The sequence below is a fragment of the Ixodes scapularis genome, unplaced genomic scaffold, assembly GCF_016920785.2.
Source record: "Ixodes scapularis isolate PalLabHiFi unplaced genomic scaffold, ASM1692078v2 ptg002573l_1__unscaffolded, whole genome shotgun sequence".
NCBI lineage: Eukaryota > Metazoa > Arthropoda > Arachnida > Ixodida > Ixodidae > Ixodes > Ixodes scapularis.
This window is the reverse complement of record NW_024610255.1, coordinates 35,552-49,539: the sequence shown is the minus strand read 5'-3', so window position 1 is coordinate 49,539 and position 13,988 is coordinate 35,552. Positions and strand designations below refer to the sequence as shown.

At 47.9% G+C, this 13,988-nt stretch overlaps 1 protein-coding gene across 1 annotated transcript; it reads left to right on the top strand.

The window, feature by feature from the left end:
• The first annotated feature begins 294 nt into the window (after positions 1 to 294).
• On the top strand, positions 295 to 12,052 carry LOC8035105 (ras-related protein Rap-2c). Its single transcript, XM_029989635.3, has 2 exons — positions 295 to 1,260; positions 11,678 to 12,052. The coding sequence occupies exon 1, from the start codon at positions 661 to 663 to the stop codon at positions 1,204 to 1,206; it is 546 nt and encodes a 181-aa protein (XP_029845495.1). The 5' UTR covers positions 295 to 660; the 3' UTR covers positions 1,207 to 1,260; positions 11,678 to 12,052.
• Positions 12,053 to 13,988: the final 1,936 nt, after the last annotated feature.

Here is a 13,988-nt window from a genome sequence, read left to right as displayed (position 1 = left end):
ATAGCTATTAATGTCCATTCATTCAAAGGAGCCATCGTCTGCTATCGTTTTTCGCTGTCTCCTAGAACACGCCTGCGCGCGCGCGCGCGCGCTGCCAAGCTTGTTGCAAAGTACTGCTAGTACTGCGAGAGCAGTATTAACAGTACATTGCCGGCACCCTTACCATGTTTTCACTAGCAGTACTTGTCCAAGTGTTGAGCGTCGCTAACGTTGAGCGTCGCGCTCGCTCACTGCGCACGTAGAGTCGGTAGAGTCACTCCGATATGCGGAGGTGACGTCACTTGGTCGCGGCCGGCGGCGACGGGAAAAAGCGAACGTACCCCATTGGAGAGCAGTGGAGAGACGGGAACGAGGAGCCAGCAAGAAGGGCTCGTTCTTGGGACGACGGGACCACTTGCATGATTATGAGTCAGTGTGCCGCTGCTTACTTTGTGCGCCCGCCGGCGAGCAAGTTGTCAGCGCGCAGGTGACACGGGCCATGCTGTGCTCCGGCGACGAGCCCGTGCCGTTGCGTGCGCGGTAGGCAGCAGCAGCGCGGACGAGTCCCGACGACCGATCGGGGAAAATAGGCCTAGCGGGCGGGACCCGAAGGCACCGCCGCTTCGTCTTGGGACCGGCGGGACTCCGGCCAGCGCGCGTCATGCCGCGACTGGCGTCGTGATGCGCGAGTTCAAGGTTGTGGTGCTGGGCAGCGGCGGGGTCGGGAAGAGCGCCCTGACGGTGCAGTTCGTGCAGGGCGTCTTCACCGAGAAGTACGACCCGACCATCGAGGACTTCTACCGCAAGGAGATCGAGGTGGACCAGGCCCCTTGCGTGCTCGAGATCCTCGACACGGCCGGCACGGAGCAGTTCGCCTCCATGCGGGACCTGTACATCAAGAACGGCCAGGGCTTCGTGGTGGTCTACTCCATCACGAGCCACCACACCTTCCAGGACATCAAGAACATGAAGGAGCAGATCCTGCGCGTCAAGAACGCCGACCGGGTGCCCGTGCTTCTGGTGGGCAACAAGTGCGACCTGGACCACCAGCGCGAGGTGACCGTCGCAGAGATGGAGGCCCTGGCCCAGCTATGGGGCTGCCCCTGCATGGAGGCCTCGGCCAAAAGCAGGTGCAACGTGAACGAGATGTTCGCCGAGATCGTACGCGAAATGAACGTTCTGCCGCCCAAGGAAAAGTACAGCTACCGTTGCTGCGCGCTACTCTAGCCGCCTTTGCATCTGCCCTTTTCGCAGGACCCCGGTCGGCGGAATTCTTCCGAGGTGAGTGGCGGAGAAAGTTCTCGCAATACCCCTCCCCCGTCTCCTTTCCCGCCCCTGCCGCCCCTGCATTTCTTCTCGCCATTGAGCGATTGAACCAGCGGCTCCAAACCGAGCTCTTTGTGTAAACTTTGTCGGGCGTTCCTCCCTCCCTCCCTCCGACACGCGATCGGCGGCACACCCCTCCGCGGAGTTGTTTTTATTTTGCCCCGTCCCGTTGGTGAAAGGCAACGACTTGTTCGACGACCGACACTTGCCTCGTCGTTGGCTCTGCCTTTCTCCCGTTCGGTTGCGTCTCCGTCCGAGACAAAGGCTTATTTTGCATTCGGCTCGCGTTTGGGCCAGCCTCCCGATCCTTTGTCGCTCGACTCATTCACCCGAGCCATCTCGACTAGAGTATTGGGTTCTCTATAAACCTGGAGGAAGCGCTGTTGCAAATCGTTCCCTTCGATGTTGGGCGCGAGCTGGCGTCATCGTCGGGTTGCTTTCGGAGTCGGGCAAGGTTGGCCGCTTTCCACATGGACTGCCTCGAAAACAGCAAAAAAAATTGTGTTGTTTGATGTTTGTTTAGACAGCCACTTGTCTTAGCCAGTGCAACACAACCGCTAACCTGGGGTGCTTAACTTTGCACCATGCTGTGGTGATTACACGAACGCGTACCAATAGGAAACTCATCCCGATGGTAATGGGCAGCAGGTGGGTATCGAACCCAGGAGGTTCTGCAGTGCAAGCTTTCGCTCCATGCTCCCAGCTGAGACGTCTATCCCCCCTGGCCCTGTAGAAAGCCTCTTAGGAAGGGAAGCACATCTCCATTTTAACATTGTCTGGCTCCTCAGAGTATTCCAGCGACTCCGATAACAATACCCGATACTCCGCCGACACCTTTGGGAATGCATCGTATCGTCATCGGGTACCGTTATCGGAGATATCGAAATAACTCTCTACCAAGTCCCGATCACATCAAACCCGCAAGTCAGCGACTTTCTTTTTACGAGAATTTGCAGGTTGGATTAGGAATCTGTGCTTCGGGGGATTGGTAAATCCAGTCTTAGTCTTCTGTGGTTCTTCTGGGATTTCATATAATTTGATTTAATAACCCTTAAAGCTCCCAGGGCTTTACATAAGGGGGGCATACTCAAAAAATATTAAAGAAATGGAAAACATAGAGATGTCATTGCTGAGTATGAAAAAAAGTGGCAAGTGCAGCTCTAAAATCAGATGATTCCTGAATATTGATAATATTTTCTGAAAATGGGTTCCAATCTGAAATGGATAACTGAAGCAGTGAAAATTTAAAAAGGTTTGTTCTTGGTGTGGTCAAATGAAGTTTTTGAAACATAAACTTCGGATGAATGCCCATGATGAGCGCGAGCACGGGGCCAAGAGTATTCTAAGTTTGAGTTTAGGCTCCCCTTACTTAGCCGGCAAACCGCTTCATCGGGGAGCTATCTGGAAGCCGGAAGGCAAGGGAGCAAAACGGCTCATAACTCAAACATTGGTGCCCTTTTACGCAATCCAGTTGGAAACGAGGCTTTGTGATTGACTCGCGCACTATGTTATGGTGACCAAAGTCCACTTCAATATCAGCGCAAAAGAATGCAGTGGCAAATACATGCAAAGAGGTCTGGCACCTGGTGAATAGAGAAACGACTTCATCTCTGCTGTTTGAATGGACATACGAAAGAGAAGCCAGCACCATCTGCCACGCTTTGGCCATCCCGGGAACTTCGGGAGCTGCATTCGGCTGGTAGTGGTCGCACTCTTGACAACAGGGCACAGTGCGCACTGACAAGATTTGAAAAATAAAGGAGTACATGAAATGGCGCTGCGCGATTATGGCAGCAACACTGTTAGATGCATAAAACAACAAACTGCTTCCTGCTGAAAAGTGTGACATCATTGCTCCAAATACGGTTTCTGCGTGTCGGATTTGCCTTGCTGCATACCCGACCCGCAGAAACAACACGGAGCCAACGATTTCTACAACAAGAACTGCATTTAATTGGATATGGACGAGACAATCAATACATTAACATTGTTACCAGCGGCGCTGGAGTTCAGGCAGTGACTGCCCGTGCTCCGCCTCTGAACCGCCTTATGAAGGTGGCGCGGGAAAATTCGCCACCTGTGCCCCGTAGTCGGGCAGCTAAGCTGGGGAGCGGCTAGGGTGCCCACAATACATGGGATTAGATTTCGCTCGGAAAGAATGATCGGTCAAAAATCGGACTCTAAGTGTAAATGTCTAAAAATAATTGGTATACAAAGCCTGGATCTCACACTTACCTTTGCCGAGGATTGACTCTTTCTCAAAAATTTGCGACGGCAACTAACGGTCCTCAAGACGTCCCGAGATGCCTGCACCAGACGACGAACACATGCGGAATGACTGAAGTCTGCAACAGTTTGAATAATTTGCATAGTGAGACGATTTTGATCCTGTATTTAATTGGCACTTATTTGATTGGTCTAAGAATACTCACCAGGTTTATAAAAGACAAATTGTATTTGCGTGCAATACTGGATAATGTTTGATACAAAATCATCCCACGTGTGGAGATCTGCTAAAAGTATAGCGAGAGAAGCATCTGCTTTACAGGACATCAAAGCAGCGTCAGGCCCTCTTTTTGGTTTTCCAATCAGCGTGCATTGTAAGGAAGCAATTATTTTGACTAATGTGAAAAGCAACTCGAGAGCCTAGATTTTGTTTGCAGGCTTGCAATATCGGAGTGTGTTTCGTATCTGCGTGCAACCACTACGGTGAAAAAAAATTTTGCCGATTCTTCCGTTTTTAGCAAAAGAAGCAAGTAAAAACATCAGGTATATCTGCTACAAACTGTTTGTTTGATCACACGAACATGCACTGAAGCAGCTTCTTTGCCGTCATACTTCTTAAAAACTTGTACTGGCCTCTACTTGGACGTTAATAAACTTGACGTCGTCGTAACTTATTATTGTTTACCTTTCCCAAATATAGCAGAAGCCTCTAAGGGCAGGCGTTGGCATGCTCGCGCACCTCGAGCATCGATCAAAGCTGTGCGTGGACACTCTTTCGAAATCCCACGGAAAGTTGACCTCGAGAATACAAGTTTCGTCGCACGTCACCAACTTCATTTAACGCAGCCATGTGCTCCATCAGAAAGGACCACTGGTCAAAACTGGGCTTGCGAAGCCATCAAAGTCGTCTGCGAGCAAGGCAACATCAGTTGTAAAACTTTATTACAGGCTTTTATCATAGCTATATGGCACAAAGATGATAGAAAAAGTCTTCATGATTAGCTATTGAGAAGACACAATACTTACGAAAAAAATGTTAACTTTTTTATCAGTCAAATTTTAACCTCATGTCGAGCATTTGTCCATGACAATGCCACTAGCGACGGTTTGTTTTGTGACGTCATCACTTACGGGGTCAATGCGCACATGCCACTGATCTCCTCTAGGGAGCTCCACCATTGAGCAAGCAGGTATGAAGCCACCGAAAGTAAGCAGTTTGTCGTGGAAGTGAACGCCTGACAGGCTTTTCAGCTCTTCTGAGTGCTGGTTCAAACAGCATCCAGGGTGCTGGATTTTTTCTTGTCGACTCAAGAGAGCCTGCTTGTTGCGGAGTAACAGTGCATCCAGACCCGAGGATGCCACTTCTGAAAATATTGAGAATCTAGTTGATCAAGTGTGAGTATGTCCCTCACTCAAATGCCTTAATCTCAGGATTTAATTAAAAATGAGATTATTAAAACCCTCTCAAAGACACAAGACAGCTTCGACCAATATATGGACTTGATTTGCACTAGGCTAGAAAAGCAGCTATAGTAGAGATGAGTGGTACTTGCAACACAAAGAATGTGGAATGTGTCCAAAGCCAGTTGTAGGAGGAGCGGCTTGAGGACGGCCTTGATGATTATCAAAGACTCCCTCTCCCTCAGGTGCCTCTTGCAACATGAGTACCAGCGCAAGCTAAAACAAGTTAGACGATTGCGATGCCACAGCCACTGTCTTGCTGAGCAAAATCTCTCAAGTTGCCATGCGTGCAGACAAAATACTGCCAATTGCGAAGAAATCCCACGCCAAGGCAGGGACTGTTTGTACCGCCCGAGCAAAACCTCCACCATCCCCCTGGGATATGTACGTCACCGCGGCTCCACGCAAAGGTGTGACATTCTTACCACATGATGCTCCTCCTGGGGAACAAAATGAGGGAGTTCTGCCCCGTGTGAATACCACTTAAAGGGAACCAGAAAGAACCACGCTAGCGTGTTTGAAACAGCCCGGTTTTTTTCCTCACTGTCATCTCTAGCCCTTTCTTGTGGTTGCAAGCACCCTTGCGTTTCTCAAAGAACTGACCCAGTGGCCAGTACTTGCACCCTACACAAACATCGAAAGGAGAGAGAGCCCCGACTTTTCGAACCAACCGGCAAGGAAGTTTCTCGAAGTCACCACCAGAGGGTCCTTTATCGCCCCTTGATGTTTCTGCCAAAGCACAAGGCCCGTGCCTTGGTGTGTTGTTTAAAAAAGCTTGAATTCCACCTGACGACGTCATACAAGGCTGTCGCCATCTTAGCGGTGTCCCAGCCACGTTGTTCTCTCCAGTGTTGCACTTCACGAAAGCTTCGGCATCCAAACGACAGTTTATGCGACCAACTGTTAGGATAACGACAGCAGTACACTCCAGCTTCTGTGACGTCATTTATTGCCACTTCGGGACTGCTTTTGGTGTATGGGCGGGATTGGACGCTAAACACACCAGTCAAAGATGCGGTCCAGGCACCATAGCATTAGGACTGGGGAAAGCTGTCAGTCTGTAGACAAAACGGTGGAAAGTGTAGAGAGGAGAGAGTGAGGGACAAAAAAAGAAAGGGAGGCGACGTCACGAAGCGGAAACGAATGCACGCACGGCGAGAGGGAAAAGACATCACGGGGTGGAAGCCAATGCGCGCGCGGATGCTGGGGCAAGTCCACAGTGTAAAATACACTCTTTAGGTGAGGACACAGCGGGGCTGAACGCGCGGCACGAGGAATCAGATAGTGTTCGTTCTACGGGCATCTGAAAGGCTGCACTATTCCATGGCTACCGTGCCCGCGGCTGCCAGTGTCGCCGGCGGCCAAACAGTGAAATTGTGTGAGAGCAAAAAAAATTGTCTCGTTGCCATGACACCCCGGCACACCCTGGTCTTTCTGCATGAGCGACAACCTCGCTGGAGCTCTGCGTGTGTGGAGCATGAGGTGGCACGAGCCGTCTTTGCCGTGCCCACGGGTCCACGAATCATCTGCCGGCGCCGCTTGAAACCATAGTGAGAAAGAGAGAGAGAGAGTGAAAACAAACTTTATCTGCACGTCGCGAGGAGCACGCTGTCCTCACCTGAAGAGTATTATCTTACACCGTGGGCAAGTCTCAACTTGCGGGCGTGCATATGCCTGGGTTTGTGCTACAAAATGCAGTGTGAACCAAGTACTAGTACTGGTGCAAGTAGGCGGCAAAACATTAAAGGCAGATCCATTGGTGGATCCTCAGGGAATGTGTCAGCATGACCTTGGGAAATGCCATGTACGTCCCCCTTTGGGAAACGCTAACACTGACCGTGTGGTCAGTGTTAGCGTTTGGTTTCGTTGGTTTGGAAACCCCACACACGTCCAAAGGGGGACGTGTGTGGGGTTTCCCAAGGGTATGCGCTTCCTTTAATTTCTTCCCAAGACTCCAATTATAGCCTCAAACAGCAAAGCCTTCCTTCTTTACAAATGCGGACTTCCCCCGCATTTGTTCCTCCCATGTTCCTCTCTTTAACTTCCCCTGTAACTCCCCCCATTTGCCGGGCTACAGGAATTTCATTCTGAGCTTTCGTGTCAGTTTCGTCCATTTCGTGTTCACACTCCTCACATTCAGGAATGTATAAGTTTTGTGCACCTATCCGGCCAATGCACCTTAGTCTCTAATGCAGAACTCATGCACAAGACTGAATTGCCAAAGCTTAAAGGGACAATGAAGGCAATTTCTGATATTTTTTTTTTGACAATTGAACTGGGTTTCAGGCACGTCTTAGGCCACATTGCCCAAATTTCAGCCGAAACTGGCGCTTGTGTGCCGCGCAAATCAATTAAACAGTCGCGGTAATAATCATATCGGGATCGACTGGGGCAACACCCCGAGAGTTGCGGGAGAAGCCAGGAGAAGCGGACCTCACATGACCGATGCCGGGCCAAGAAGCACGACGTCACAAGAGACGCGTCAGCGATTGGTCGAAATGAGAGACGTGCCGTCGGTCACGTTTTGGTTCGCAGTTTTTAGGAATACTATTCTAATTTCAGCTTGAATAACCATGAAAAGTGTAAATCGGACTGGAGAGGATTACTAAATCGTAAATAAACCAGCATAATTGTTTTTTTCTTTGCTACGCTGGACGCGAAACGGGCAACGAGCAACTATGGGCAAACAAAATAAAAAAGAACACGGCGCGGAGCACGCTGGAGGCGTCATGTCATGTTTACTTTAAGAACACGGTACTCGAAGGATTCTGCGAAGTGGTAGTCATGCCAAACGGTCGACTGAAGACCAATAATCATTCTTGTTCTTTGACGACGAAATGAGTGGACGTCCGACTCCGGTGAAAGCAAAAATGGTGCTGTTTATTTTCTCCTTCTTGGGGAGCGTCCCCCGCGGAGGAACCAGTTCCCGGGTCGCTATCGCTTTCCCCTCGGCATCTCCCCCGTGTCCCTGTCAGACAGGGACAGGGCCTGTCCTTCGGCAACGCCGCCGCTCTCATCTCTCCCGCGCGAATGTTACTCACAGCTTTGCTGCCCGGAGCCAGCGGGCCGCTCGTTGCCGGCTGGGCGGTCACCGTCGGGTGATGGCGAAGAACGCCACACACATACTCTCGTTCCGTTGGTGTTAGGTCACTGAACAAAAGCCCGAACCGAACTCGCTCGCGAGAGCGGCATTGTCGTCCATGTTGACAGATCCAACGAAACGATCGCACCACCGCGGTGCTATAACCCACCGCGGTAACCAGTCTCGATCTCCTAAATGCTACCAATACCGACTATTCACACTTGACGTCGCTCCTTACGTCACCTCCGTTTTCGGAGGCCCAGAAATGAGAATGGAGATAGTTCAGTTTCGGTTTCTTCATTTCTTTTGTTGGCACAGAAATACGCGTCACAAATGTCTACAGAAAATTGGGCAGCGTGCTAGGTTCCCAAGAAGCCGAAAAACACCATTTAAAAAAATTAATTAAAATCGTCTTCATTGTCCCTTTAACCACGGTACCCGTTGCCCCCTCACCACTTGGGATGTACGGCTGAGGGAGAGGAGAGAACGCCGAGCTCTGGTTGGTATGATAGCAGCCTTTGTCTCCACTGCACTCGTCCACCGAACGCTGGTGTTCGGCTCTTGCATTCCAACGCGTTTAATGTCTGCCTACACTGCGCTCGCCGAGCGCATTAGATTGTGGAACACTGGCATCCGGCGTTTGGCTCTCGTATTGGAACGCATTCAACAAAGGCTTCAGGTCTCCAGGTTCAACAGGATTCAACATTCTCCTGCTCTCAGTGCCTCCAAGTTTTTAGTGCCTTGTGTTTAATAATGGCAGAGTCCCTTTTCACCATTTATAATATTCCTTTAGTGTTTCTTTTCTTCGTTAATCCACACTCCCAGATTCTGGTGTCTGCCATTCCTATTTCCGTGTTCTGCCTTTTTAAAGGGTCTCCTTCCATGTTAAAAAATCCCCATTTTGTTCCACTGAACCTTCCTTGCCATAGATCCCAAATAATTTTCTGCAAATCATCAAGGTTACCTGCTAAGAGTACAATTTCATCCTGCCAATTTCTGCTTCTGATTTCTACCCCATGGTTTGCAACTGCAGGGGTGGTCCACTTGTGCCATTTTGATAAACTCCTGCTTGCCTACGCCTTGCTACGCCCAAAGGAGAAAATTGTGCCAAACTGTGCAAAAGTGAACAAATCTGCAAACGCAATAATACTTAAAAAACAAGCGAGCTGGTGATGATTCATGGTGTTGTGTTTCATGGTGTTGTGTGATTCATGGTGTTGTGTTCGTCCCCTTCTGTGCTCCTGAGTCTCGGGTTTTATTACCATGAATCTGCAAACGCATTGATTTTTTAAAGAGTTTTCATTTTCGTCTGGCAACTATGGGAATTCATTGTCGTTTGGTCATCACAATCCAATCCAGGTTTCCGGTTCCACAACATTTTCGCGGGTTTCACACCAATTTTATCGACATTCTTAACGCAGCGCAGTTTTAACATTTTTAGTTGCATTTCGAAGCAGACTACTGTAGATTAGCGAGCACATTTTTTTTTTTCCTGTGTGCTCATGTTTGGAAGCAGTACACTGTTTTATAGGAATGTGCTCGCACATGGTTTCTATTTCATTAGCATGCTCGGTCTTGACTGCTTGGTTACAAATTGTTGCCTTTTTTCACATCAAATGATGTGAATCCTTGATCACACTAGTCGTTAAAATGTAAAACTAAGGAAAACCCAGAATATTTTTATTCAATATTTATCTGTTTCACATGAGAAGACTTTTTATTGTGTCAACTTTCCTCAATCCAGAGAAAGGGTCTCCAAACCTCGGCCCGCAAAGGCGCTTCGTCCGACCCACAGATGTTTGCAGTCTTTCCAGTGATGCCCAGCCTGCGGCCCACTGCTACAAATGCAAAACTAAAAATGCGTAAAAAAAAAAAAAGCAGCATTTTGGCGCAAGCCAAGATATAAAAAACAATGCGAAAATCTGCATCATAACATGGGTTCTTTTGCCAAATATGATCTGTGTCATACCTTGCATATTCTCATCATCAGATCTAGCATTATCATCAGTCTTCTGCCCCGTATCAAAGGAGCTGTGCAACGATTTTAACGTGGAAAGAGTTGGCATCTTTTATTTTTTGACATTGTTCACCTTGTCACAAAGGACAGAAAACACACCTCCTTCCTTCGAAATGTTGCGATTCTGCCGCGTAATCGTGAGGCAAAAACTAGAATATTCCCCGACCTGCAGCCGCAAGCGGCCGCCATGAGAATCACGCTGCATGACGTCAAGGGGGTCTTGTAGAAAGATAGCCAGTTGTGCGAATACCTGCTTGATAAAAGGTAACCTTTCTATAAATCTCGTCGTTCCAACATAAATATAAATGCGTCGAAAACTTAGTATCATCGACAAAAATGTGATTATACGGAGTTCCAGTGGCGCCATCTATCCTAGGTCCACAAAACCGTCAGCTCTATCTGCTACTGCAAACAGCCGCCAGAAGCCGGAGGTAGAGGAAGACAGAGCCGAATAGTGATGGCCGGACCCGGATGAGACTTTCCTCCTTTCACCATATTATTCGCACTGCATCCGCCAGCGTGTTGTCACGCGGGCGTGAGCGGGTGAGTTCTCGCTGCACACTGACGGCTCTAGACAGAGAGCTTCACCGGAATCCCGTGAAACCCCGATTGACGTCATAGCACACGTGACTCGGAAGATGGTGAAGGAGTTGAGAGGTGCCGAAAACCTTAATCATTGTCCATTTTTAAAATAAATACTAGGACATGCAGGCAAAAGCGGTTTTTTGTTCTTTACTTCAGAAAGGTCGAGGCGCCAACTCCCAAATTTTGTAAGCAAAGCACTGAAACTGTTGCGCTGCTCTTTTAATATATGCACTTTGATTTGCGCCTGGTGAGTTCTCTCGGTCACAATTATTTTGTAATGTCATAATTAGCAACACATGGTATTTAAAGATAAAGTATATATGTATTCAACCACCTTACATTTTTTCTAATTTGCTCATTTCTCTTTTTTTTTTGTATTTAAGTGCTTTTCTAGGCTTGTTTCTTAAGTATTTTCTCATTTATGTAATCTTATCCAGTATTTTCCAGCCCTGGATTCTGCGACAGGTCCCCAATCTGACCCCTTAGCCAAAACGTTCGGAAATGCCTAATCTAGAGTTAAATTGGTACTCTACATCAACTTTTCAATAATTATAGTTAGCATGCTTCCTTCAACCCTGCTAGCATTAATAAAAAAATAAAAAAACTCGCGAAGTTTATGGCACAGCTTCGCAGCAGTCGAAGGGCAATTTGACCATAGTCTGTGACAGGTTAAGAGTGAAGTGGAAGCTCCTCTTTCCACTTGAGCAGAGCAAACGCTGGAGAAGAGGTCCCCTCCTTCCAGTGTTTGCTGTACTTGTGTTGAAACTTTACTATTAACCTGTCACCAACTATAGTAGAGTTTAACTGCTAACTTTGGGTTTTTAATGGGCATGATGCCACTAATGGCATGAATGCATGCAGGCATCCCTAATAGAGAACTGCACCTAGCTCCTCCAAAAAGTGATTTTTTTCTGATCCATAACAAGATTTGTTCTGCTCCCTAAATTGCTCCAAACTGGCTGGACCAGCACTGCAACTGTTGTTGCTCTTCTCTCTTTCAGACCAAGGCAAGTTCCCACAAGGAAGCTAGACATTTTAACCGGAACGGATAAAGAGCCTCAGTGGACAAACGGACACAAGGGGAAGACAGCTCTGAAGAAGTGGACAATTTGTGCGTGTTTTAGGTGTCTGTCGTTTTCTTGCGTTTTTCTACTGGGAGGAACATTTTGTGTGGAGGTACGAAAGAAGAAAAAAAAAAAAAAGAATGTTGTAAAGTGCGAATACCAAACAGTAGGTGCCTTCCCCTTTGACCATGTTCCCCTTTCCCGCCGCTTTCATTCTCTCCCCAGTGTTTGGCCTGAGATTTCTAGCTTGCCGCTCCAGCTACAAGAAAGAAACAATTTAGCGAGTGCAATAAATGGAAAGGAGACGTTGGCTTCTCGCATTCCTCCCGGGCACACTTGGGCGGTCTTTCCAGACTGTTTCTCCCCTTGTCGTGCCAAATGTTTGTTCACCGCTTGCAGTCGACAGAACGTGCTTCTGCCAGTCACGTTGGCCTTTGGTGCCTCCTTGCCTGGTTGGGCATTCTGTCCTCGGATGCGTTTGGCATTTTCGGTAGAGATGCGTCTATGTGGAACCAACCGCCTTGTGTCCCTCTTTTGATGATTTTGAGGTCTTCCTCCCTTGAGTTGTACGCCGCCGTGTTCTTAAAGTACTCAAACAGATCAACCAATGGGCAATAATTGTGGGGGTCATCTAGAAAATGGAGAGCCATTTTTTCTTGCATACGCTAGTTTTTATTTGAAAATATGAAACAAGCCAAAGTTTTAGATACCCCTCAACCATCCTTTGAGTGACGTCATGTGGGTGCCTCGGGCTTAGCAGCGATCGAGACAAAAGATGCATGGGGAAAGCTTGTAACCACCACATGGATATCGGGAAATAATGTCCTTTGCGATTACGCGGGGGAATCTCAGTATTTCAAGGGCGTGTTTTCTCTCAATTGTGCCGAGGTAATCGACATAAGAAGTGCAAGCTGAAAGATCTTTCGACGTTGAAATGGTTGCACTTCCCTTTCAAAGAGGTGCAGTAGAGCGAGGGTCGGCAACCGGTGCGCTACCAGAAACGCTCAAGGAAAATAGGTAGGATGGTTGTTTGTTTTGTTGCAAACTATAATTGGATGCATTAAATGTGAACAGGTTCTAGAGGTTTACCAGATAGAGTTTGCTGATTGTCTGATCCCCAAACAGACGCTGAAAAATGCATTTGCACCGGACGACTTGGTTTTGTTTTCTGCTGGCCTTCCTAAATTAAAGTTTGGAAATCTACAGTATGTATAAATCTCCGAACATACTCAGGAAAAATGGAGACCGTCGAGTCAAATGTGGCTCTTGTAAAACCTCCAGAATGAACTCTCTCAGTTACGAGTTTTAATCTTTTCAAGCGATTTTGGGTGCCCAGAATCTCACTGAGATAGGGCTCCAGCGATATTTGTGTCTGTGTCAAAAGAACATCTTTGCGTGTCAATTTCAGTGAGGTTTTTCTTTTTTTATTTCGATGATCCACCTCTATTTCTCGGCCCGTCTCCGCTCTACTACGATTCGGACGGGCAAAAGGTTGCCGACCCCCGCAGTTGAGGGTGGATGTTTGGCAATGGTGTCCCTGGAGGTAGACACAATTGTGCGTCCGAGACGGTTTTTGCAGCGTTGGAAACCAAGGAGTCAGGAACGCCACTGCTCTTTGTACCTTTGAGATTTGTTTCTAATGAGTTGGTACACTGGCAACTCGGCTCCACTTTTGCCCGCTTTTGCATGCAGGCTGCAGCAAACGTTTGGCTGCCCATCTTTCCTAGGTGCTCAGACTGCAAGTGTTTCTGCAGCCACCTTCCAAAGTGGGGCATTATTTGACAAGTGCCTGCCCCTTACGCAAAGAAGCCATAGCCAGTGTGCCGCTTTTGCAACCTCCGAGAATGTCTTTGTGCTCCTAAAACTGTGAGGGATAAAGGTAAATCTTTTCAGTAATCGTGTGCACTGTGCAGAAAGCCAAAACTAGTAGCTATGTTTCGCAGCAGCCACCAGCCAAAGAGTAAATAATGCCGATTTAAGTTCTCTGCAGGTTGCAGTTGACAGGGAATTGGTAACTGAACACCTCGTAGAAGAATGGATAGTTGGGCGTGTTAATGGGAATTAATCATAGGAAACGGTGCAAAAAACACAAGGACGAAGAAGAAACACATGGGACAAGCGCCGACTATCAACTAAAATATTTTAATATGAAAACAAAAACGATATTTGTAAGCCCCCGTCTACGTATTCTGAGACAATTCATAGCAGCGTGACGGCGAGTGTTAAACGCTATAAGAAGTGATATGAT

Bases quoted from the DNA above. Each gene is read 5' to 3' on its own strand.
- LOC8035105 (XM_029989635.3), top strand. From the start codon at position 661: ATGCGCGAGTTCAAGGTTGTGGTGCTGGGCAGCGGCGGGGTCGGGAAG.